Source organism: Pinus tabuliformis, chromosome Q (genome assembly GCF_031772625.1).
Source record: "Pinus tabuliformis cultivar Carrire ecotype Pingquan chromosome Q, CPIR1, whole genome shotgun sequence".
NCBI lineage: Eukaryota > Viridiplantae > Streptophyta > Pinopsida > Pinales > Pinaceae > Pinus > Pinus tabuliformis.
In genome coordinates this window covers 986,388,333-986,412,503 of record NC_142296.1, presented here as the reverse complement: position 1 = coordinate 986,412,503, position 24,171 = coordinate 986,388,333, and the positions used below count along the sequence as shown (strand labels likewise).

Here is a 24,171-nt window from a genome sequence, read left to right as displayed (position 1 = left end):
ACCTTTGAATACAACGTTGGATCACGATCATGAGACCTAAAACGACTTATCATTGTATGATCTGATAATGGATGGGCTAGATCTGAATGCTAACCCATGTTTTATTCTTTAAATGGTATAATCTGGGTATGTCTGAAATTTGGATTCGCTGCGAAGTTATAAGTTATTATTTGCAGATATATACGTTGGTTCGTCTTGGTGAAAGTACGTATACAAGCTGGTTCGACACTTCTAAGTAGTGTATACATTATGACACGATGTTTGAAGTTGTAATTGGTTCTAGTTGTTAATGCAAAGTTCTAGGTTCAGCTCTGTGTTCTGATGACAGTGATCTGATTGTTCAAATTGATTGATTGTGATTTGCTTTAGTGTTGATGGGTTTTAGTGATTGGTTATATTACAGTGGTGATTGATTTTGAGCTTCAATGTTACTGAAACATGGCCTTCATATTGTGTTGTTGTCTACCAGAAGTATCCAGCGTGAAAATTTATGAAACGTGATCCCTGGAGGAAGAGAGAAGGTCGTAGCCTTCTGTAGGTCGGCGTCTACGTACCAATAAACATATCGCCCAGTACAAGAGCCAGGGGGTTGAAGCTCCCTTCTAATAGCAACTGGAAAACGAGTGAAAGTTGGAGCCCCCTGTAGGTCTACGCCTACGTACTGGTAAACATATATGCTAGTACAAGAGCTAGGGGTTGTAGCTCCCTTCCAGTAGAAACTGGAAAACGAGAGAAGGTTGTAGCCTTCTGCAGGTGGGTGTCTGCATACTAGTATGAGTCTACGCCAATATAAGATTGTAAACAGATTTTTTTATATTAAAAAAAGACGGAGATGACAGCAGCAGATGGTTTTTCTCCCGCATTGGTTTTCCACCTTAAATCCTGGTGTTCATTCATGTGTGTTGCTTATGTGTGATGGTTTACTCCACATGGTTACTGTTTAATGGTTAATAAAGTACTAATGCACTAATTAAAGATCAACATATGATGAATTCACTGAATCATATGTTCAATACGTTGGTTGCCTTGAGAACAGTTAGCGAGTTCCCTTCTCTGAAGTAGCGTATATAAATCTAATTATGAAATGGAAAAAGTTATTGGTTTGTAAATGACTTGCAAGTTTCAATCTAGGGCAACACGTCATGCATGTAACTGTAATGATATCTTTAAATGCTTGTTTATTATATTTCTATTCATTATTCTGCAGTAAGATACGGTGGGTTTCTTGCTTGACTATAATATTTTCCTTCCTTCAAACAAATACTAAGGTATGTAATTTTAGATTACAAATGGCCGTATCAAATTATAACAATCCCTGCGATTGAAAGATGAAATTACCTAAGCATTTGCATAATACACTACAGATGAAAAGATGTAAATGTTCTCTACCAATGAGAAAAATAGCTGTAGAAATCTAACTTAGAGCATAAAGTTGTCACTACGAATCTTTTTAAAAAAAGATTGGACAGGCACTTCCTGGTTCTTGTTTGTCGTATTGGCTGCCGGGATATGATTCCAGTCCTCTTTTGGCGCACTTGCCATATTAAATCACAGGCCTTCGAACCAACTCAATCTCTCAAGAATAAGTCCAATACGTCAATAGATCCACAGTAGGAAAAGCTCTTTGGCCTTAAGATTAAAGAGAAATTGTTGGAAACCTAACCTCGAATTAGAGTTGGCATGTACTCATCCAAAATAATATGCTAACGATTAATCACGATATTGAGTTGCAAAGATTATGTTAAAGATTGATTTACGATGCATGATTGAGATTTACAATATTATAGTTTTATGTGTATCCTATCTACCGAATATAGATCACCTTCTCAAGGTTCCCGGACACTTTCCTTGACTATCTAAAAAACCTAGAACTATGTTAGGCTCTAATAACCAACAGAATCTTTCAAACATATAGCAAAATTAAAAAGCAGCAAATGAAATTTTCACTGAGAAGGAGCAAATGAATTTCCTTTTTTTTTTCCAATCCATAAATATCTGGTCCTCTGGATTCTCTAGCCAAATATCATCCTCTTTTAAGAATGTCCTGCTGCTGAATACACATGAAAACAAACTGCTCGATTGATAACAACTGTGAAAACATAGACTTTTTTCCTCGATTCCAAAACATGTAAGAATATGGACCTGTTGGAAGGATACGCAGCAGATATACAAAACACATGCTCACAGTTACACTAAGCTTATTATCTAGGTTCTTTCTCGAAAAAATTCATGCTTCAAAGCTTCTTTAGCAGAAATACGCTCAATTGGGTCAAAAGTTAAAAGACGCTGAAGCAAGTCAATGAGGGCTCCCGCTGAGTGGTCAACATTTTGCATGATGAGATTCTGGTGAAACAACACAAGCCACAGACTTGACTATCAATCCTTCATGTGTAAGGATGTGCACACTACAGGCAGAAAACACTCATTACGTTAGTGTTGTGGGATTAAAACTTAAAAATTTAAAATTTAATTACCCGTAGATGGGGTAACCTCCGAACTGCTCGAATACTCTCCCTAGATGATGCCCCCTCAGGCCAATTAAGTTCTCTACCATTTCGGAAGTACTTCCCTGCATGTTGACTGCCATACCATTTCATGTCAGAGTTCCAAAGAAGAAAAAATATGGCATACAAGAAATGCTGAACTGGTTAGCTTGATGGCTTGTAAGAGTCTGCAGTATAACTCACCCAGCCCTTTTGATCATGTATTGGGGAATAGGTCCCAATACCTGCTCCATCATTGCAAGGTGCTCCAAATTTTCATGGGTCTGAAAGAGGGCATCGCCCTGCCAATTTAAACAACCTTTAGGGAGAAAAGAAATTATAAAAGTGGCCAACTGCATATCTTTGATTACCGATAAACACCTCCCAAGCAATTCAACCTAACAAAACCATGTAGTATATTGACACACCAAGCACAATTCCACTAGAATGCAGCCAACACTCCACAGATCGCAAGGATAACTCCATCCAAGACCTGAAAAGTATATGTATTAGTTGCACTATAACAAACAATATAAATTACAAAAATGACGCTACAAGTTGATAAAAAATGAAAAAATAAAAGAGACAAGCAAATAAGAGTAGGTGGAGCAGAATTAGTTAATAGCAACCTTCCAAAATACCCAAAAAAAAAAGGGTAAAATGATTGTAGACTATCCTAAACAAAATTGCAGTCTGTAGCGAAGGGAGAAAAGTACCCAAAATCACCTCAGGTGCACGGTAATGTCTGGTGGAAACAACTGAGCAATGGCGTTGGCTTTCATATGTGGCACTCCCAAAATCTATTAGTTTAATTGCACTTGACACAGGCACACGCATGTAATGTCTTCCTGGATCTGAGGAATTCTAACAGATACAAGCAACATAATTAGTTATTAAGATATTTTAACCAGACTATCATCAAGCCTTCTATAAGAACCTAAACACTGAAACGAAGAGGAATAAAAAATTAAATATATAAAGCACTTAATAGCCAGTTGGACATGAGATTGTCATCATCATTTTGTAAAAGAAAGTGTATCCAATGAACATTTACATCCGATTTAGAAGCTGCAAAAACATCAGTTTAGAGAGCAGAGTCAAATTGCCCTGATGAAAATATTTCCCAGTTATTTTACCTATCGTTCATTTACATGAGAACTACAAAAGCTAACCAACATGTTGTCTCTACATTGATAAGAACGTTCTATTTCAAATCCATGCACAAAGAAGTTACACAGATAACAATGGTAAAAATCTAAGTAGCAAAGTTGTGAACACATTGCCAGATGGCAGATATAGGAAGTACATGTCACATAGGTTTAACAAGATGAATTTTCTCACATGACATAATTTATCAGGCAAGCTACATGCATCATACATATAACAGCGGAAACAATTGTGTATACTTGAGGAGAAAGACTGCCTTTTCCTATTAATATATAGAAAAATATATATCAAGAGGATCCTAGAAATGCCACATAGAATGTAGGAAAAAGAAATGTCAAGAGGATCTTGATCAGAGTATAAGGGTATGTGACAAGGTTGAATGCTGACCTCTTAAGATTTAAAATATGATAGTTTCTTGTAAGCAGGAACATAGACTTTTCCGTACAGACTACTCGAGAGCCATGACAAATAAGTCCGTGATAAGATATGCTAATAGTAACTTGCAATGATACCAACTTATTTTAGCATGGTTAAATTATAATAAATCAATCTGTGTTGTCTGTTGGGCTGTGGTCTAGTGGCAACTTTCAGCAGTTGTCACCACAATGACCCAGGTTAAAATCCTGGTGGGCATGATGCTACCCTGCATACTGTATTTTCATATGTGGCTATCAATGATTCTTCTGATGAGCCAGCATGGTACCAGCACCCTCTTTCCTGGATTAAAATGTCGGAGGAAGAGAATGATTTATTTCTGAATTTTCATTGCAATGGACTGTTTTCCATTTGAAAAGAAGAAGATATAAATCAATCTGTGTTTGCTCCATTGGGCAGCCATTTTCTTCCACTCTCATGGTTTTCAGGAACTCTTTTCTCTACACTTTCCTCAAATTAGAACAATTTTCAGTGGCTTGGATTGTTACAGATGTCAAGGAACTCTCCATGCCATACACCAGTTTAAAATTCAATTCCTTTGGTGAGTTGCCAAGCTCTACCTCCTCATGTGCTGATTTAGTTTAGTTTTCTTTGTTTGTTCGTTCCTTTTTTTTTAAGTTGATAGTCGAGAAAGCTTTAGGGATTAAAAGAAAACCAGGGCAAGGAGAGGGAGAATAGGAAGGCCACATTTAGAACCCTAAAGAGCAGATCAAAGTCAACATCTACTAGGTGTTGAAGCAGCAGATGGCTGGCAAGAAATTTCCAACTAGGACGATCATTTGTGCTCAAGGAATTAACAGAATTGAGGAAGTAAGCCCTGAAGAGCAGAACTGATGCCAAAATATTGTAACAGGGGCATCTCAAAGCTGTGGATCCATCTGGCTCTCATCTACATGACCCCAAACATTCAAGTTCTTGACAGAGCCTTTAAAGTTTATATCCTAACCAAGGAACTGAAGCAGGAGGTGAATTCTGCATTGGCGGAGCTGGGAGAAAATTTTTGATACAGAACGAAACCCCGAATTCACATTGACGCAGTTATGGGAAAGCTTGGATGTAGTTAACATAATTCTAACCTAGGATGAAGTTTTATGAAGGGTAGGTCCTTTGCCTTAGTAGAAGGCAGGTGGAACGACAGTTTTTAAACCTTATTGTAGGACCATGTTCCAAGCCCTATGCTTACCAAAGAATAATTGGATCCTTCTGGCAAACTGCCAATGCTGCTTAGCCCCTTTATTCATGATGCTTCCAGTCCTTGATGTTCGCTCGCTAGGAAGATAGGTATTGGTTTATCAGAGGCTGGTCTTTTTTAACATCTGATTAGCCAGTTTCAAGCAAATTTGTATTAGTTTTGGTCACAGCAGACTCTCTATGGGTATTCCTTACTAGGCTCTAACTCTTAGTCTGATTCTTTTTCTTATCTGCTAAATATCAAAATGTGGACGTGTAGGTTCTTATCTGCCAAATGAATCTGTGTTTCCTCCATTGGACAGCCACTTTCTTCCAGCCTCATGGCCTTCAGGAACTCATTCTCTACACTTTCCTCAAATTCAGAACAATTTTCAGTAGCTTGGATTGTTACGGATGTCAAGGAGCTCTACACGCTATACGCCAGTTCAGAATTCAGGTTCCTCTGGTAAGTTGCCAGCCTCTACCTCCTCATGTGCTGGTTTAGTTTAGTTTTATTCGTTCCTTTTTTTTGGAGTTGATAGTGGAGAGAGCTTTAGGGATTGAAGGAAAACCAGGGCAAGGAGAGGGAGAACAGGAAGGCAACACTTAGAACGCTAAAGAGCAGATCAAAATCAACATTTAGTAGGTGTTGAAGCAGCAGATGGCTGGCAAGAAATTTCCAACTAGGAAGGTGATTTTGCTCAAGGAATTAACAGAATTGAGGGAGTAAGCTCTGAAGAGCAGAGTTGGTACCAAAATATTGTAGCAGGGACATCTCAAGGCTGTGGATCCATCTGGCTCTCATCTACAGGACCCCAAACATTCAAGTTCTTGACAGAGGACTTAAAGTTTGTACCCTAGCCAAGGAGCTGAAGCAGGAGGTGAATTCTGCATTGGCAGAGATGGGAGAGAAAATTTTGAAATAGAATGAAACTCCAAATTCGCATTGAAGCAGTTACAGGAAAGCTTGGATGTAGTTAACATAATTCTAACCTAGGATGAAGTTTTAGGAAGGGTAGCTCCTTTGCCTTAGCAGATGGCAGGTGGGATGACAGTTTTTAAAACTTATTGTAGGACCATGTTCCAAGCCCTATGCTTACCAAAGAATAATTGGATCCTTCTGGCAAATTGCCAAAATGCCACTTAGCCCCTTTCTTCATGATGTTTCCACTTCCAGTCCTTGATGTTCACTGGCTAGGAAGATAATTTACTAGTTTATCAGAGGCTGGTCTTTTTAATTATCTGGTCAGCCAGTTTCAAGCAAATTTGTATTAGTTTTGGTCACAGCAGATTCTATATGAGTATTCCTTACTAAGTTGCTAGGCTCTAACTCTTAGTCTATTTCTTTTTCTTATCTGCTAAATATCAAAATGTGGACATTTTGGTTTTTTCAAGTCACACATGAGGCAGATTTTCTATTCTTTTTTGGAAATTTCAGTCAAAATATGGTTAATTTACTGTGATTTTGGATCCATGAGACCAAAGCAGTTCCTTTGTGCTCCTGTAATCCAGGAAACATAAACTACATTTCAAAAAGAAAAAACTTATATTTTCAAGCAAAAATAATTAAATATATAACACAACTTAAATAGTATTTTAATATTGTTTAATATTACTTTAAATAATATCTTTGTCATACTTGAACAATATCTTAATATTGGTTGAATATTGTAATATTTTATAAGCCAAAGTGAGCTAACAGCTAACATGTGTGCATCCAAACACATAAAGGTCGATGGGTGAATGTATAGTCCTATTTGGATAATTGTTTACTCTAACCAAATGACCTATATATTACTAGTTGCTCTTGAAGAATTACTTCAAACCTATGTTACAAAGATACTGCTCCTGGCCATTGGAGAGCATGTACCCCATATGCTCCCACGCTCCTAGGAGCAAGTATGAAATGCTCCAAAATCGTCAAGAACATCTATGGGTACTTTGGAGCGTTTCGGGAGTGTGATTGTGCATATTTGGACATTTCGGGTACCGGTCTCGACTGGGAATGTGGCTCATGAGCTTGTGGCCCATTCCATCAAGGAGCATGTAGACTCTAAAACGATGGAACCATGAAAATAGTATTGAGGCCCTAATGTCAATACTTTAGACTTGAAAAAAACATTGGAGATGAGGTGAGTCCAACAGACTACACTATATGCAAGTGAAATTTTAAGAACAGAAGAGAGAGATCTAATGAGTGTCACAACTGAACTGTTCACCTTGCTCTAGTTCGTGTTGATAACCTGTCAGGAAAAACGGGAAGGGGACAATAATACTTTCCCTTGTTTTGATGACTTTCAAAAACAATGGGTCTTCCTTCTTGCATTAAAACAACACCAATTCCATTTCTTGAGACATCATATTCCCCCATAAAGGTTTTTGTGCAATTTGGAGTAGCTAAAACCAGAGCTTGGCACATTGCCTCTTTAAGATGTGGACTTAGCTGGTTCTAAAATCCAAAAAAATGCATCTTTCTTCATTAATGTTGTTAGAGGTGTTGCTATTTTCCCATAATTCTTAACAAAATTACGATAATACCATGGCAACCCAAGAAATCCTCGAAGATGTTTTAGGGTTGTGGGGATTTTCCATTCCTTGATGGCTTTAATTTTGTTAGGTTCTACCTTAACATCCTCATGAGATACAATATGACCCAAATATTCCACTTCCTATAACCCAAAGAAACATTTGGAGGTTTTTACATACAATTGTTTCTCCTCCAATAGTTTGAGGCTTTGAGCACCCTATCAACATGTTGAATATGATCCTTCCAAGATTTGTTGTAGATTAGTATAACATCAAAAAATACTAACACAAATTTTCTAAGGGTGGGTTTGAAAACAAAATTCATCAAACCTTGAAATGTGGAAAGGTGCATTAGTAAGACCAAAAGACATGACCAAAAATTCATTATGACCTTCATGAGTTTTGGATGTTATTTTCGGAATGTCTTTTGTCTTCATTCTAATTTGATAATATCCTGAACAAATATCCAGCTTGGTGAAGTAAATTGTTCCATGTAATTCATCCTACAATTCATCAATGGAAGGATTGGAAATTTTATTTTTAATAGTGAGCTTATTAAGCTCCCTATAATCCACACACATGCCATGATCCATCCTTCTTGTGTACCAATACTATTGGAGCAGCGAAAAAACTTTGGCTAGGTTGAATTATACCTGCCTCTAGCATTTTTGCAACCATACGTTCAATTTCACTCTTTTGGGCATAGGGATATCTGTAAGGTCTGATGTTTGGAAGAATGCTTCCTGGAAACAAGTGAATAGCATGATCTTGATCAGAAATAGGTGGGAGGCCTTTGGGAGTCTCAAATACCTTGAAATGATTGTCCAAGATTCTTTGGAGATCTAGAGAAACAGATGATTTTGATGTTTGCACTTTGCACATCTAGTGAAGATAATTGTGCACTTATGCCTCCTTGTTCTTTCTTCAAAAGCTTTTTCATGCCATTAGAGATGATTATCTTCACCAGTTTCGCTGTGATGCACCTTAATTCAATTTTCTTTCCTTCCCATGAAGATTTCAAGAAAAGTTCTTGAAAATTAGAATTTATTGTCCCCAAAAATTGTAACCATTGGACTCCTAATACTATATCAGCACCACCCATTGGAATGGAAAGCATTGGACTATTCAATACATATTACCCCATGGTTAAATTGATATTATGACACTTCCCTAAGAAATTTATAGTTCCTCCATTTGCAACCATCACTTGACATTGGTGTTGGATATAGAAAGCAATTCAATTCATTGGCTACCTTACAATTAATAAAATTATGGGTACTACCAGAATCAATCAACACTATTACCTTTTTTTCTTAATATATCATTCTATCTTGAGAGTTTGAGTGGTAATTCCTACCAATGCATTACAATATATGGTCAGATTCATTTCTTCTTTCTCTAGGGTTGGTTCTTGGTGTATATCATATTCTTTTGATGTTTCTTGTTCATTTTCTTCCTCCTCTTCACAATCTATGTAAAATAATTTCTTCTCAGCAAACTTATGACCCTTAGTGTCTTTGTTATCACAAATGTAACAAAATCCTTTTGCTCTTTTTTCCGCTAGTTGTTGTGGTGTCAACCTTGTAGGTGATGGGAGGCTAGGAGTAGCAACACTTTCATCTTTATAGTTGTGAGTGGTAGACTTCCTCGTTGTCATAATTTTGCTTTCAATTTTTCTTGCCACGTTGAATGTCGTCTCCAATGAATTGGATTTCCAAAGACGAACCTCATGTTGGACGTCATCTTTTGAAGTCCCTACGAAGGCATCAATCCTATGCTCCTCTGGAATATCATTTACCTTGATATAACAACCATAACAAAGCCCTTTTGCTCTTTTTTTCTCTAGTTGTTGTGATGTCAACCTTGTAGGTGATGGGAGGCTAGGAGTAGCAACACTTTCATCTTTATAGTTGTGAGTGGCAGACTTCCTTGTTGTCATAATTTTGCTTTCAACTTTTCTTACCACATTGAATGTCATCTCCAATGAATTAGGTTCCCAAAGACGAACCTCATGTTGGATGTCATCTTTTAAAGTCCCTATGAACGCATCAATCCTATGCTCCTCTGGAATATCATTTACCTTGATATTCAATCTTTGGCGGTCCTCAATGTGCTCTATCATTTAACCCTTTTGTTTGAGTATCAATTGGCTAAAGAAGATATTGCTCTTTGTATCCTCATAATGTGCTACCATTTTTTCTGAAAAAATTGTTGCTCCAAGCAACAATTGATTTACGAGAACAAAACCATCGGTATCACACAAACTGATTTTGTTATAAATATAAAGATGCAATGCGTACATTTTATGTGTGCGGCACATCATGTAAATCAAATAATTGCTCCATTTGTAGTATCCATGTTACCAGGTCCTTGCCATCAAACTTCCTCATATCTATCTTTAGAATGTGGTGGGTCTTAAACCCAACATTGGAGTCTCTAAAATCATAATTCATATTATTTTTGTCTTCATCGTGATTTTCATGGATTACCTTGTCACCACTGGGAAGCCTTTCTTGCAGCAACTTTGTCAACGCTTCCAACTTGACATTCATCATGTCTATGTCTACTTTAAAAACCCTCATGTTTGTTTTTAAACCATCCATCTTAACTTCCAATTCATTTTTGGTTACTCTTTGCGAGAACGAAATTTGTTGCACTTGGTCTCGTAATTTTAATATATCATGTTGCATTTGTTCCTCTTCTACATACGCCATAATAAAGTTTTCTGGTTGCTTACTAGTTTTATCCATTTTTTTGTTTCGAGGCATTTTGGAATCAAACAATGATACCTATGTTTCACTATGCCTTTTGAATCACTTCAAATTGATTTTTCAAACAAAAGTTATGTAAAATTTAAAAAAATACACATTTTTTCTTGCTTTTAAGAGTCCAATCTTGAAATTGTTGTATCTCGGTAATTTTGGCCTCCCAAGAACTGAAATTTTGTCCTATGGTAGCACTCTGAGTCTTCTTTCCAATGCCATAAATTGGACCAAGATTGCATTCTTCAAGATAAAGTTATGCCAAACTCCCACATGACCTGATTATGGACGGGTTCAGTAGAGCACACTTGTACGGGATGCCACATATCATTGTTTCTGCCTTAGGCCCTAAAATTGATACACGAGAAACTACATGTTAATTTTAAGTATGTTCTATGCTTAGAGCAATTTGCTTTAATTTTTCCATTTTAGCTCAATATCAATTCCAGGTTAGCAATCACATCAGCATGATAATAAAGTGCAGATAGAACATAAACATAAACATCAGAAAACAAGTCAAGACAAGAGAACACAATGTTAGGTCCCTATAATACTAGTGATTCCCCCATTACCATTGTCATTGTATCCCTTATTGTTATTGTTGTGCCCCTATTGTCCCCATATTGTTATTATTGTGCCCCATAGAAGCCCACTATTGTTATTTTTGTGCCCTCATATTATTATTGTTAGGTTGGCTTTGGTTATATTGTGACCCCTTAAAGTCCTATATATAAAAAGGAGGTTTTGTCATTTGTATCATTCAAGAATTGTTCATTTGTGTAATATAAAGGAGGTTGCCCCCTCGAAGAGGTTGATTTCTAGGTCGTTGATCTATCTTTTCTATCTTTTTGTGAGCTGGTTTCACAGCATTTGGTATCAGAGCTTGGATTCTAGGGTTCGCTGCTCCAAACAGGTCATCATGGCATTTTTGTTATAACTTTTCTTCTGCAACATTTCAGAAGCGAAAAAAAACCCATTTGAGCTGAAATCGCTTTGAACCTCAAGTCCAAATTTCAGATCTTGCCTCGCTATATTTTCGGAGATATATTCCAAGGAAGTTAGGGTTTTTCAGGATCCTGAATTATATCTCGAACAGGTGACCTAGGGAAAATCGTCATAACTTTTTTTTAGGCATCAGATTGAACTTTCGTAAGAAGTTATAGAAAGAGGACAGACTGTAGTTTTCTGTGTATCAATTTCAGATCATAAGGTCAAAACAGTGACACGTGGCACTTTGTACAAGCTCGCTCTACTAAACCAGTATATAATCAGGGCATTGTGGGAGATTTGGAATAACACTTCATTGGAGAATCCAATCTTTATCAGACTTTCGGGGTTAGAAAGAGTACTCAAAGGGTTACCACAGGAAGAAATTTCAGATCTTGGAGATCCAAAATTACAAAGATACAGCAGATTCGATATCGAGCTCCTACAAAGTGAAAAAAGGTGTGTAGTTTTTTTTAATTTTTGCATAAGTTTGGTTTGAAAAAATAGTTTGAAGGAATTCAAAGGGCATAGTGAAGCATTATTATCAGTAATTGATGCCCCGAAGAAAGAAAATGGAAACACCTAGTAAGCAACCTGAAAGCTCTAACATGACTCATGAAGAAGAGGAAGAAATGCAACATGATATATCAAAACTACGAGACCAAATGCAACAAATTTCACTTGCACAAAAAGTAAACAGAAGCTAAGATGGATGGTTTAAAGAAAGACGTAGAAGCTAAGATGTATGGCGTGGAAGCTAAGATGGATGGTTTAAAGAAAGACGTAGAAGCTAAGATGTATGGCGTGGAAGCTAAGACGGATGGTTTAAAGAAAGGCGTAGAAGCTAAGATGGATGGCGTGGAAGCTAAGATGGATGGGATGGAATCTAAGATGGATGATTTAAAGAAAGGCGTGGAAGCTAAGATGGAAGATTTGAAGACATATTTGACAAAGTTTCTACAAGAAATGCTTACTAATGGCGAAAGGGTAGTAAAAGAAACTCATGATGAGAACAAAATAAATTAAAGAATTTAGACTTCTGTGATCCATAACATTGTCTAGATATCTTCGGCAAAATCACATAATCAATCTTTTGTCGACGCGTTTCCAACCAACCAGTGTGGTTCATCGTCAGGACAAGTTGAAGAACTAATCTGGCTTAGCTTGATTAAATAGAGTGTGCAGAGACTCCAACGGCTATATTGCAACGGCTAATTTTGACCTGAGGATCAAAGTCAAACCACTGATTTTTATTATTAATAGAAGTTAATTGAATAATATAATAAATTTAATGTTTTAAATATAATGGTCATTATATCTTCATATTTATTAAATAACTTATATTTATTATTATCCCCAAATTATTTAAATACAAATAGATAGTATTAAATTACTATTAATCTTAGAATTTAGTTACAATAGGTAATTGTTTAAATTAAAGGGTCCAATGGTAAACTAGATATAATGGACATTAATAAATTATGGTAAACTAAATAATGGTAAAATAAATAAAATGGTCATTAATAAAATTATATCTTCATATAACCTATATTTATTATTATTACTAAATAATTTAAATACAATAAATAGTATTAAATTACTATTATTCTAATAATATAGTTACAATAGGTAATAATAATTATTAAAATTAAGGGTCCAAAGGTAAACTAGATCTTCTCCAAAATAAATCATTTTTAATAAAAATGATTTATTTTGGAGAAGATCTAGTTTACCTTTGGACCCTTAATTTTAATAATTATTATTACCTATTGTAACTATATTATTAGAATAATAGTAATTTAATACTATTTATTGTATTTAAATTATTTAGTAATAATAATAAATATAGGTTATATGAAGATATAATTTTATTAATGACCATTTTATTTATTTTACCATTATTTAGTTTACCATAATTTATTAATGTCCATTATATCTAGTTTACCATTGGACCCTTTAATTTAAACAATTACCTATTGTAACTAAATTCTAAGATTAATAGTAATTTAATACTATCTATTTGTATTTAAATAATTTGGGGATAATAATAAATATAAGTTATTTAATAAATATGAAGATATAATGACCATTATATTTAAAACATTAAATTTATTATATTATTCAATTAACTTCTATTAATAATAAAAATCAGTGGTTTGACTTTGATCCTCAGGTCAAAATTAGCCGTTGCAATATAGCCGTTGGAGTCTCTGCACACTCTATTTAATCAAGCTAAGCCAGATTAGTTCTTCAACTTGTCCTGACGATGAACCACACTGGTTGGTTCGAAACGCGTCGACAAAAGATTGATTATGTGATTTTGCCGAAGATATCTAGACAACAAAATAAATGTTAATCATGATTTCATAGACTCTAATGTTGGATCGAAGAACCACCATGTTCCAAAGATTGATATGAGGAAGTTTGATGACAAGGATCCCGTATCATGGATACTACAAATGGAGCAATTTTTCGATCTCCATAATGTGCAAAACACACAAAAGGTACACATTGCAACTTTATATTTGGAACCAAAACAGTTTGTATGGTATCGATGGCTTTGCTCTCGTAAACAAATTGTCACTTGGACTTATTTTTACAGATGAAATGATAGCACATTATGAAGATACAAAAAGCAACACGTTTTTTAGCCAATTGATAAATCTCAAACGAAAGGGTTCAATGATGGAGCACATTGAGGACTTCCAAAAATTGAAGATGTGGTGCCAGCCAGGGACAAACCCCAATGTGGGGAAACCCTTGATCAAATCTTCTTATCGTCTTCAATAGTTCAGCAGAGAGAGATAGTACATATACATTTAAAGTCAACACTTTGACTTGCCAAGATAGGAGATCAGACATCAGAGATCTTCACCATGAAGATGACACAAAGCAGCAGATGATAGGCCTAGAGCAGCTCAACCAAATACCCAGAATACTGAAGTTGTCCTTCTATAAAGCTCTTCTGCCTTCGTTGCCTCACTGATAATGACAAGGTTGTTGATCTGACACCTTTCATATGCAGTGAGGACTGAAGCATTTCATAACAGACCTGGGCACTAGATAGAGCACAAACGTTGTGAGCTACAACACTCTAAACAAACCCCACAGTCCACCTATTGAATGCGGCTTGCTTGCACACATTTTCTCCAATGATACACGGCCTTATAGCATCTGAACACAACACTTAAAGAGGCCTCCAAATGCTGGCTATGGCCTGCCGCCTAGCCCAGTGGTTGATTGTAACCTTGTCCCTTCATACAGTGACCCAATCAGCGTTTATGCAGCAACCCCATATCTCCTCCTCATTGGATACTTTTACCCAGCATATCATTCCCAAACAATACGGAAATGGCCATGTTGTCACCTCTAGCAATGTGGCATTATCCCAGGGGCTATGTGACTGCGTAAGGCCTCCTTCTGGACAGCAACTACCTATTAGAACTCTAGCTATGAAACAGCGTGTAAGGGCCTCTTAGCACAGTCACCCTTAACTATGGATTGAGGCCTCTAATAATAGTGTATTTAAGACACCTCAGAATAGCATATAAGGACTTCTATGTCACCCTTAACTGCGGATTTATGGCACCTCTTGACCTGCGGTTTAGGGCACAATGGAACAGCAGATTTGGTCTCCTCTTTACCAGCGTATAGGGTTGTTGATCAACCCTCCCTTTGTTGCGGATAAGGCCTCTTCCTTTACTGTGTACATGTGCCTCCTTTGCTGCATAAAAACCCTTATTGACTGCGGCCTAAGGCACCCTTAAATGTGTTTAAGTCTCCTTTAGGACTGCATATGGGAGCCTTCTAGGACAGTGCATTAGGGCATCATTTGTTGTGGTTAGATCTCCTTCATGGCTGTGATTAGGGCGTCTCCTTACCTGCGTTAAAGCCTCTCCTAGGACTGCGTAGGAGAGCCTCCTTTAGGTCAGTGTAGGTGCCTTTCCTAGCACTGCGTAGGAGAGTCTCCTTTAGGTCACTGTAGGTGTCTCTTTTCAATATGATAATCATCCTCCATGACTGCGTCTATAGGGCCTGCCTCTAGATGTCTCATGACTGTAATTTAGGGCAGCGTATGGGTAGTTTTAGACAGCGTCTAGAGCTAGGGCATCTCCTCTAGGGCAGCGTATTCTCTTAGGGACTTCTCCTTCCACCAAAACCCAAACAAGTGGAGAGGAAGAGATCACAAGAGGTGTGTGTCCAAATGACTTGAAGGCCACCTCTATTTATGGTAAAACGTTGAGGTTGGTTGGGGATAATTTGGTTGTTGGCCGACCTTGACAAATTGTCACATAACACAAATAAATTCATATCTCCATGAATACATGTCGAAATCGGATGATCTTTAGATCAATCCTACACCTCTCGACGAGAGAAATCCAAGAAAAGTATCAGCTGCCATAAATAGTAGACCCACATGGAGTTTGGCCCTAGTTACCAATTTTAACACTAAAGTCTATTCACTTTCAGTCACTTTTTATGAAGTTCAAATCCAATGCTCGAAGAGGAAGTTATGACGATTTCCCCAAGTCACCTATTTAAAACTAAATTCTGGAGCATGGAGAAACTCTAACTTATTCGACCATATCTTAGAAAATATAGCAAACCAAGATCTTAAATTTTTACACAATTCACCAAGATTTCTACTCCACGTGGTCGAAATTTCAACATCTGAAGCCTCGTATAAAAAAAGTTATAGAGAATATGCTAAGATTGACCTGTTTGAAGCAGCGAAGCCCTAGAATCCAAAGTTGGGATACCAATGTTATGCAATCAGATCACAAAACAAAAGAAAGAATAGATCGACGACTTGAAAATTAGCCTCTTCGAGGGGGCAACCTCCTTTACATCACATAAATGAACAATTCTTGAATGATACAAATGACAAGACCTCTTTGGTATATATAGGAGTTTAAGGGGTTACAATATAATCAAAGCCTACATAACAAAAATAATGTAAGGGCACAACAATAACAATAGTGGGCTTCTATGGAGCACAACAATAACAATAAGAGAGTGATGCTAACAATAACAATAAGGGGGCTACACTAATATTACAGGAACCTAACACTTGCCATGAATTTTCAATTAAGGCATATCAAGTTAATTATCAGTCATTCAAGTGTAAGGTTCAAGGGATATTAGGTGGAGCATAGCATTGTACCCGTGGCATACATTAATAAATAAAATATAAGGTGTCAAGTCAAATGAAAAATGTGCCTTTTACCAATTGCCAAGGCTAAAGTTTACTCTCTAATGTCAGAACATCAATAAACTAGAGTCAATGTTGATGGACTGGTTTTACCATTAGTGCCCATAATACTTAAAGGTAGGACTAGAGCGTCCCAAGATAAAGACTTGATTCTATGCAAATCAAGATATGGGAATCATTAATGCCATGGGTGAAATGTATAAGGTCTCATAGAAGGCTATCACTTTTTAGTATTTACATTATGCCTATGGTTATGTAATTAAATAAAAGGGGTAGATTTATGATTCATTGATTTATGTCATATGATCTTCATTTTCAACCTTCAATATTGGGTTTTAAGCATTTTGATTTATGATATACTCATATGTTAATTAAGTATTTTGAGTTACATATGTTAATTCTTTGTTTTAATTTGGTATGTACATTTAACCTTTATACTTAATTTAAAAAATAATTATTATTTTATTTTTTAATATATATTAAATTTAATATATTATATTATTGTCACTCTGAACTTGACGTTTCCTGTAAATTTTGGCAAAGCTTTTGGCCTTGTTGCCGTGTACCGGAGGTATCCACACACCAGAAACTCGTGCAACGTAACTTCAAACGCATAAAAAAACATTTTCATTACCAAATTGCACACTATGAAATTCACTGAAATGGAGAATCTATCCATTATATGGTTACCCACAAAACGAATACCATCCACACATATGATGAACGTCCAAAGCTCATAGCATAAGGGAATATTTGGTCTGTGTTTAAAATTTCCATGTAACAGTACTTGCAAAACTTATGACACATTGAAGTCAATCAAGGATGGTGGGTCTTTTTATTTATAGTCTCTTTTACATTTTGTTTTCTTAAAATATTTAGTTCTGAATCTTTTTTAGTAGCCAATGGGATAAGCAAGAAAAAATATGGACATGAGTTCCCGGTCTAAACAGCAAAGTGATCAACTCACCAAGCATATGTCTCAACATCCACCCTCTTCAACTCTATCTGTGGTAGTCAACAAGCAACCGGTTATTGTTTGGATCTCATGCCTAAGGGCGATAGTCAAAATTCAGACTAACTACTGTTTGAATTTTGTGCCTAAGCTCTCTACCATGTGTGCACCTAATGCTACTTTGACATGCACTGTATCAAAAGAATTTCCATAGAGAGAGATCATATTTGCAAATATTTCAAACTTTTAGGACCAATGACTGATTTGTAAATTATAACAAGGTTGAAATTTCACACCACCCACTATTAGCTTCAACACTGCCATCCCAGAGAAGGAGATCCATCTATACCTTATCAGGTATCTTTATATAATCCGATGACACAAGGAGAATATTCTCGGGCTTTAAGTCCGTGTGGGTAAGTGTGAGATCATGCATATCTGCAAAAGAGTAATATGTCAGAGGAAGATGTGCAATCTCAAGAAAAAGCGGTAAGAATAAAAAAAAAAATAAAACCATAAACTTATGCAATTTAGTCTTTGCAGATAACTAACTCAATCTTAAGATATCTTAGGAGACCTTCTAAAAAAACATTTAGACTATTTCTTAACCACACAGTCCCGATGCCAATTATCTATCTGCTTAACATAATTGAGTAAAGAGATCTAGTCCTGGGCAAAGAAAGGAGCATAATATTAATAAGAAAATGCAATATGAAGAACAATAAACTTGGCTAGCTAACAAATTCAAGAGTTTTCTAATCATTCCTCCTGAATAGGATGGCTGAATCTCCAATTAATTAAAGACATCCAAGATATTTCAAACAAACTGCATTTGGTAAGAGTGAGACAACATACATGCAACGGCCTTGAGAAGCTGACGAGAAATATCTCGAACAAGATCAACAGAGAAGGGGCAATGATTATTTTTTCTCAAAAAATCATATAGACTCAGCCCAAGCTTCTCACAAACCTGCCAAAATCCTTTGAATATATAGATGACCATCCCAAACATGCTTAAATTGCCAAGATAATATCTAAGATGCTCGTTTTGGAAAGAAGTTTGGAATAAAAAGTAATGGCTTACAATGCACACATGATTTCGGTAGTCAAACCACCTCTTCAATTGTAAGCAACCCCTGCAAGTAAATGTCAATCATGTTAAAAGCAAGGAACTATAAAACCCAATCTCAAAATAGGAAATCACACATCCAAGTTAACTGAAAAAAATGCCCAACCTTTCCATATATGAAACCCACGAAAAAAGTACAGAATGCAGAACGAGCTACATTAAATGGAGTCAAAACAAAATACAGACCGTTTTCCAGCCTTATCATGCTCTGCAAGTGTACGTAGAACATCAATTTCAATCATTGCTGCATCCCGATATTTTGGTACATTCCGCACAACCTTAATGGCTACATATTCTTTCTTCTCACGATCCCAACACTCCAGAACTCTCCCAAAGGTCCCTACATATCAAAGATGAGAAATCAAAATCGACATCAGTAGCATAGACAATAACAAAGACATAAGCTTCTGTATGTGAACAAACTCTTTGCAATGTTCAGTGTGAAACAAAAATTGTAAGTCTTAATTCCAATAAGTATGCAGGCAATATTCATTAAAATATGTCTATTTAAGTTCTACTAATAGTCAGACCATTACTATGAACACTCTGCAAGAAGTGTTCCAAACTTTAATTCCTATTGTCTTAAATGTCATCTCTACTGACTAGAAGCCAGAAATAATCATATCAGGAATACACATTTAAGTATGTTGGAAGCACAGTTCTTTTAATCTGAACAGTATAATATGAGAAGTATATGTTTCAGTTCTTTTAACCTGAAATAGTTGCAATTAGATTAATAAAGCGCAGAAAATCTTCATCATTTTTTGCATTAATGAATGGCATTACATAAATGCATTCATACACTGAATATAGCTCTGTGCTATTCTTTACAGTATAAACCGTTCAGTGAGAATGTATTTCAACTCAATCATCTACACAACGTTCAAGCCATTCATTATCTACCCTCTAACGATGGTGTTGCTTGCCCTTGCAATGTAATTTCACCATGGATCAACTAAATCCAATTAAATGGTTCAGAATTTGTTCAGGAAAAACAGTTCATATGCAAGACAATAAGAATTGAAAGAAAGGAACTAATCTATTTCTACTATCTAGGTAACAAAATAGTCATTCAAGAACCAAGAAACCAATTTTCACATATGTTGACCTTTCTTTATCTGCTGGGCTCCAATAAGAAATGTTGGATGTTCTTCTGCAACATGGAACAATTTTATGGCTGTGTATTTATGGCTTTTTATCATGACCCTTGGTAGCAATTTAGTGCTGCAGTTCATAAGAGTAAAATTGAAACAAGTTGATCTGAACAGAATAGCAAGCCAGATTAGCAGCCAATAATACATGATAGCACAGCATGAAGGCCCTAAAAGACTCTACCACATCAATACTGAACTTTGGCAACAAAACTGTAACATTGTTTCTGCAGCAAATGATACTTAAAAACTCTATTTTCAATTTAATTAGTGGTTTGTTATTTCAATTGTAAAAGGTGTTTGAAGTCAGAGAGTCATTGCGGAGTCACAATATCTAAACAGTATCATTGCACAGGTCTTAAAAGTGTAGGGTACTCCACTAACTCTAGTACACCGTTGTACAGGAGATCAAGAAAACCTCTATGGAAGTTTTCAAATTGCAAACTTGTAAGTCACCCCAATTAGAGAATCCATACACTTTATTTTGTTGTAGCATATACTCTTAAAATAGTGTTTGCTGTTGATTGAGCCCATGGATATGCCAAGCATATTTGCATCTTAGAGTGGGTACATTTCAAATGGGAAAAAGTAAAAGTAAAAAGATTGAATACTATTGTCCAATCCTAATTCTGAATGTTAATTCAATGGAAAGGAAAGGAACTCTCAAATAGATATGGTTAAGAGGCAATAATCGGTAAATATTCATGTTGTCAAACAGTAGAAATAAAGGAACTGCAACCATACAATAATAAATACCATTTTGGTTCAATTCCACAAACACCCAGAGGTATAAACAATTCAACAGCAATGAAAACGCCTTTGTTTTAGAGATATGTGTACATAATTAACCAGTTAAAAACAAACAAAACAGTTGCCTTCTGAGTCTGACAGTGTCATGCATCACACAATATTTATAAAAGATTAGACTTTGTGATTCAAGTAGCTATCTCATAACAGGAACAGAACATTCTAGAACTTGATCATGTAATAATTAATAACTTTGAACTCTTAATTACTGCACACATTTTACAGTAATAGATCTCGAGCTCTGGTCTTTTTTACTTGCCCTTCTGCAGTAAATTCTCTTGCCTTGTTCTTACATGTCATCCCAGTTTTCACAGAGTGACGAATCGTCCTCACTAAACAAACTGTTGAAGTTAGTTATGTTGGGAATCAACATTGCTTCTATTACAAAATCCATGGAACTTTTACATACCAAGTACAGCCCATAACATTAATGAAAACTGACTTCCAGGATCTAATAATCCTCTGTGACAATAGTAGATTGACCTAAACTGTATTCCTCATTATTGACATGCCTTTACGAAACATTGCCGTCTTCATCTTTTTAAGGAAAATCTCACAGGATCCCCCCTTCTTCCCCAGAATATCCAAATGAAGGGCAGCTCCCCCACCAGCCACAATAGGGACTGGTAGGGCCAAGGAACTCACGAGATTTTGATATGTATAATGTAATCTATGGCCTCCTCATTGGCAACATGCCTGGGGTAGATGGTTTCACCAATTGAGCTAACATTTGCCGCTTCAATATTGCCATCCTCATAAGTGATTTATTTCCCCAATTTCTTATTAAAATCATCCTTCATTCTTCTAAGAATATCTGTGAAGTTTGAACCTAGTCTGTCACTCAAAATCATTTTTTTATCCACTTCTATGCAGTATCTAAATCGGGATATGATTGAAGAAAATGGTGTATCTAACACATATATGCACTTGCTGCGACCCTTTCTACAAGGAACTGAATTTAGTTTAGATGCTACTTCACTGAAAGATAAAGCCTATCTACTCTTTGACTTTGTCTCATTATGAAAGAAATCCATCCACTGAATTTGTCAAATGCAAAAGAACAACAGGAGCCACATCATCAACAAAAATCCTACGGGACTGACTTCCAAATCCCTATTTTAGGTCCATCTACAATAGCGTCGAGAAATTTGGAATGCTACCTACTGAAGCAACAAAATTCTACAAGAGACTGTGACTGGAATATTAGGGAAATATTAGAGCAAATCATGGTAGGATGAAATTCAAAGGTAACATTGCTGCTGATGCACTAGAGTTGCTATTTAAGAGAGTATTGGGATCTCCAAAACAGTGATCAATACTAACTTAAAACCAGCAGCCTAAGTTATGTTGAATTGTTCAAATTAAGAGATAGAGCAAAAGACACAAATGCTTGAGTAAATAGAATAGCAACAGTACCTTCGCCCATTTTGCTCATGATCTTATCTGCATGGTTCAAACACAAACGCAAAGCTCAAAGTCAGTTATTTCCTCGTGGTTTGGCACAATGGCAAATGCTAACAAAAACATCTCATTAAACAGAAGTTCCATATGACTAAAGAAGCACCGAAAACCCTTCTATGTGAAATTCCATAGCAGCACCGAAAACCCTTCTATGTGAAATTCCATAGCAGCACGGAAAAACCTTGTATGTGAAATTCCATATGATTATGCAGTGACATGTACAGTTCAGAATCCCGAATCCAATTGAAAGATTATTATGGTGAATAAATTTTCAAAATGCAAAACTTGTAAGGCAGCATAGGAACTTCTAGATATATGGCTAAAATCGACCAATCTTTAAAAATTAAAATTTGCAAAACCCCAACGGCACACCTGCCTTTCAAAAATAAAATTTACAAAAAACTAACGGCAACCCAATCCTGCATAGTTAAGAATAAACAATAACCTTGTTTAAACGTCTAAAACAGAATTCTAGTAGTGATTAGATATTAAAAAACAAAAAAAAACCAGTGGAAACCAAATATTACGAAACAAAAAGCCATCGGGATCTGACTGAAGACGAGGCCAATAACAGCTGGGGGTAAACACAGCAAGGATTTTGTTGCGATAATGAATAGGGTTAGGATTTCATTTAGGATTTTGCCGCGACAATGAATATGGTTAGGGCTTCATTTTTATCCCAGAAGAATGAACAGAGAAAAGCAAAAAGAAAAACAAACTTATAAGGACTAGGGTGAAATTCAAGAGTGATTCAATTACAGCGAGATGTTAAATTTTCTCCAAGCTCAAACACGTAGTGGCCATCTTTGTCATCTGGACGCCGTGGAGGGGAAGCTAAGCGTGTGGAAGCAGAAGAATAGACAGCAACATCAACATTCGATCCCTTGTTATCATCATCATCAACATGCAGAGGCTCCTTTTGCTTTTTCTTCGCAAGATTATTAGATGCAAGCTCTGCCTACACACACCATTTGCTCCTTCCTTATCTCCTCAAGTCCGACCAAAATTATAATATCTACTTACAATTCAAAGTTTCCTCCTTTGATACTTTTGCTGTTTTTTATTATCGATAGAGAACACACATTACCTCGCTGTTATCAATTCGAGGGCGTTTCTGAGGGCGTCTGTCACGGTCAGCGCTCCCCATGATTCGAACCCCAAACCAGACGACTGCACAGCATCAAGATGGCTCTTCACAAACTTATCCACTTCGCAACAACAACAGAGAAAGATTCAGATTACATAGCAGTTTCAGCGCCGGTTTCGTTGGTCTTTTCCTTTTCTTTTTCAATTTCACATTAGAATGTTAAATTCACCAGTGGTCTTGTACCTTCAATGGAGCAACCGAATATTTGAACAACGACCATGAAATGCAAAAATTAAAGCAAACCCATTTTATTGTAAGGCATTTGTCAACATTTGTACTAACTCAGGGTTCTTGATCTGACCATCTGGGGCAGATCTGTAGAATCTATTCTTGTATTATCACAGTACGTCGATGCTGTGAATAATGGGCCGTATGGAGAGGAATGCAAATGGAGGTCCTAATGTTAAATATTCTTGTGATTATTTTAATTTCTTTTGTACTTTGGTTGCTCTTCTCACTCCCATTCTAACACTTTTTTAATAAAGAAAAATTGTAATTCGCCACTCTTCTGATTCTCATTATATAAAGTGAGTTGACATATTTATTGTGAACAAACCCTTATTCAATTATAACACTCTTTAATAATAATAAAAATTGTAATTTGCTGCTCTTGATTTTCTTTTACACATTTATTGTGTTCGACCTTTTTGGCTTACTCATATTGATTTTTTTATGGTCAATGATTTGAGTCATATTGAATTTTTTTGGACAATGATGTGAGCCATCACATGTTTATGGTCAATGATTTGAGTGATATTGAAATTTTTTTATGGACAATGATT

General features: G+C 36.1%; 1 protein-coding gene across 2 annotated transcripts; it reads right to left on the bottom strand.

The window, feature by feature from the left end:
* Positions 1 to 1,940: 1,940 nt before the first annotated feature.
* On the bottom strand, positions 1,941 to 23,809 carry LOC149222793 (serine/threonine-protein kinase AFC2-like). 2 transcript variants are annotated; one of them, XM_089385632.1, is made up of 13 exons: positions 23,672 to 23,799; positions 23,330 to 23,412; positions 23,002 to 23,200; positions 22,198 to 22,224; positions 19,010 to 19,163; positions 18,779 to 18,830; positions 18,550 to 18,664; positions 18,044 to 18,132; positions 3,200 to 3,347; positions 2,912 to 2,976; positions 2,688 to 2,785; positions 2,475 to 2,580; positions 1,941 to 2,343 (listed from the first exon to the last, which is right to left on the bottom strand). In XM_089385632.1, exons 1-13 carry the CDS (start codon positions 23,691 to 23,693, stop codon positions 2,206 to 2,208), a joined length of 1,296 nt encoding a protein of 431 aa, XP_089241758.1. In that variant the 5' UTR covers positions 23,694 to 23,799; the 3' UTR covers positions 1,941 to 2,205. The 2 variants fall into 2 exon arrangements, with proteins under 2 accessions (XP_089241758.1, XP_089241759.1); XM_089385633.1 differs by lacking the exon at positions 23,002 to 23,200 and having other exon boundaries at positions 23,330 to 23,809.
* Positions 23,810 to 24,171: the final 362 nt, after the last annotated feature.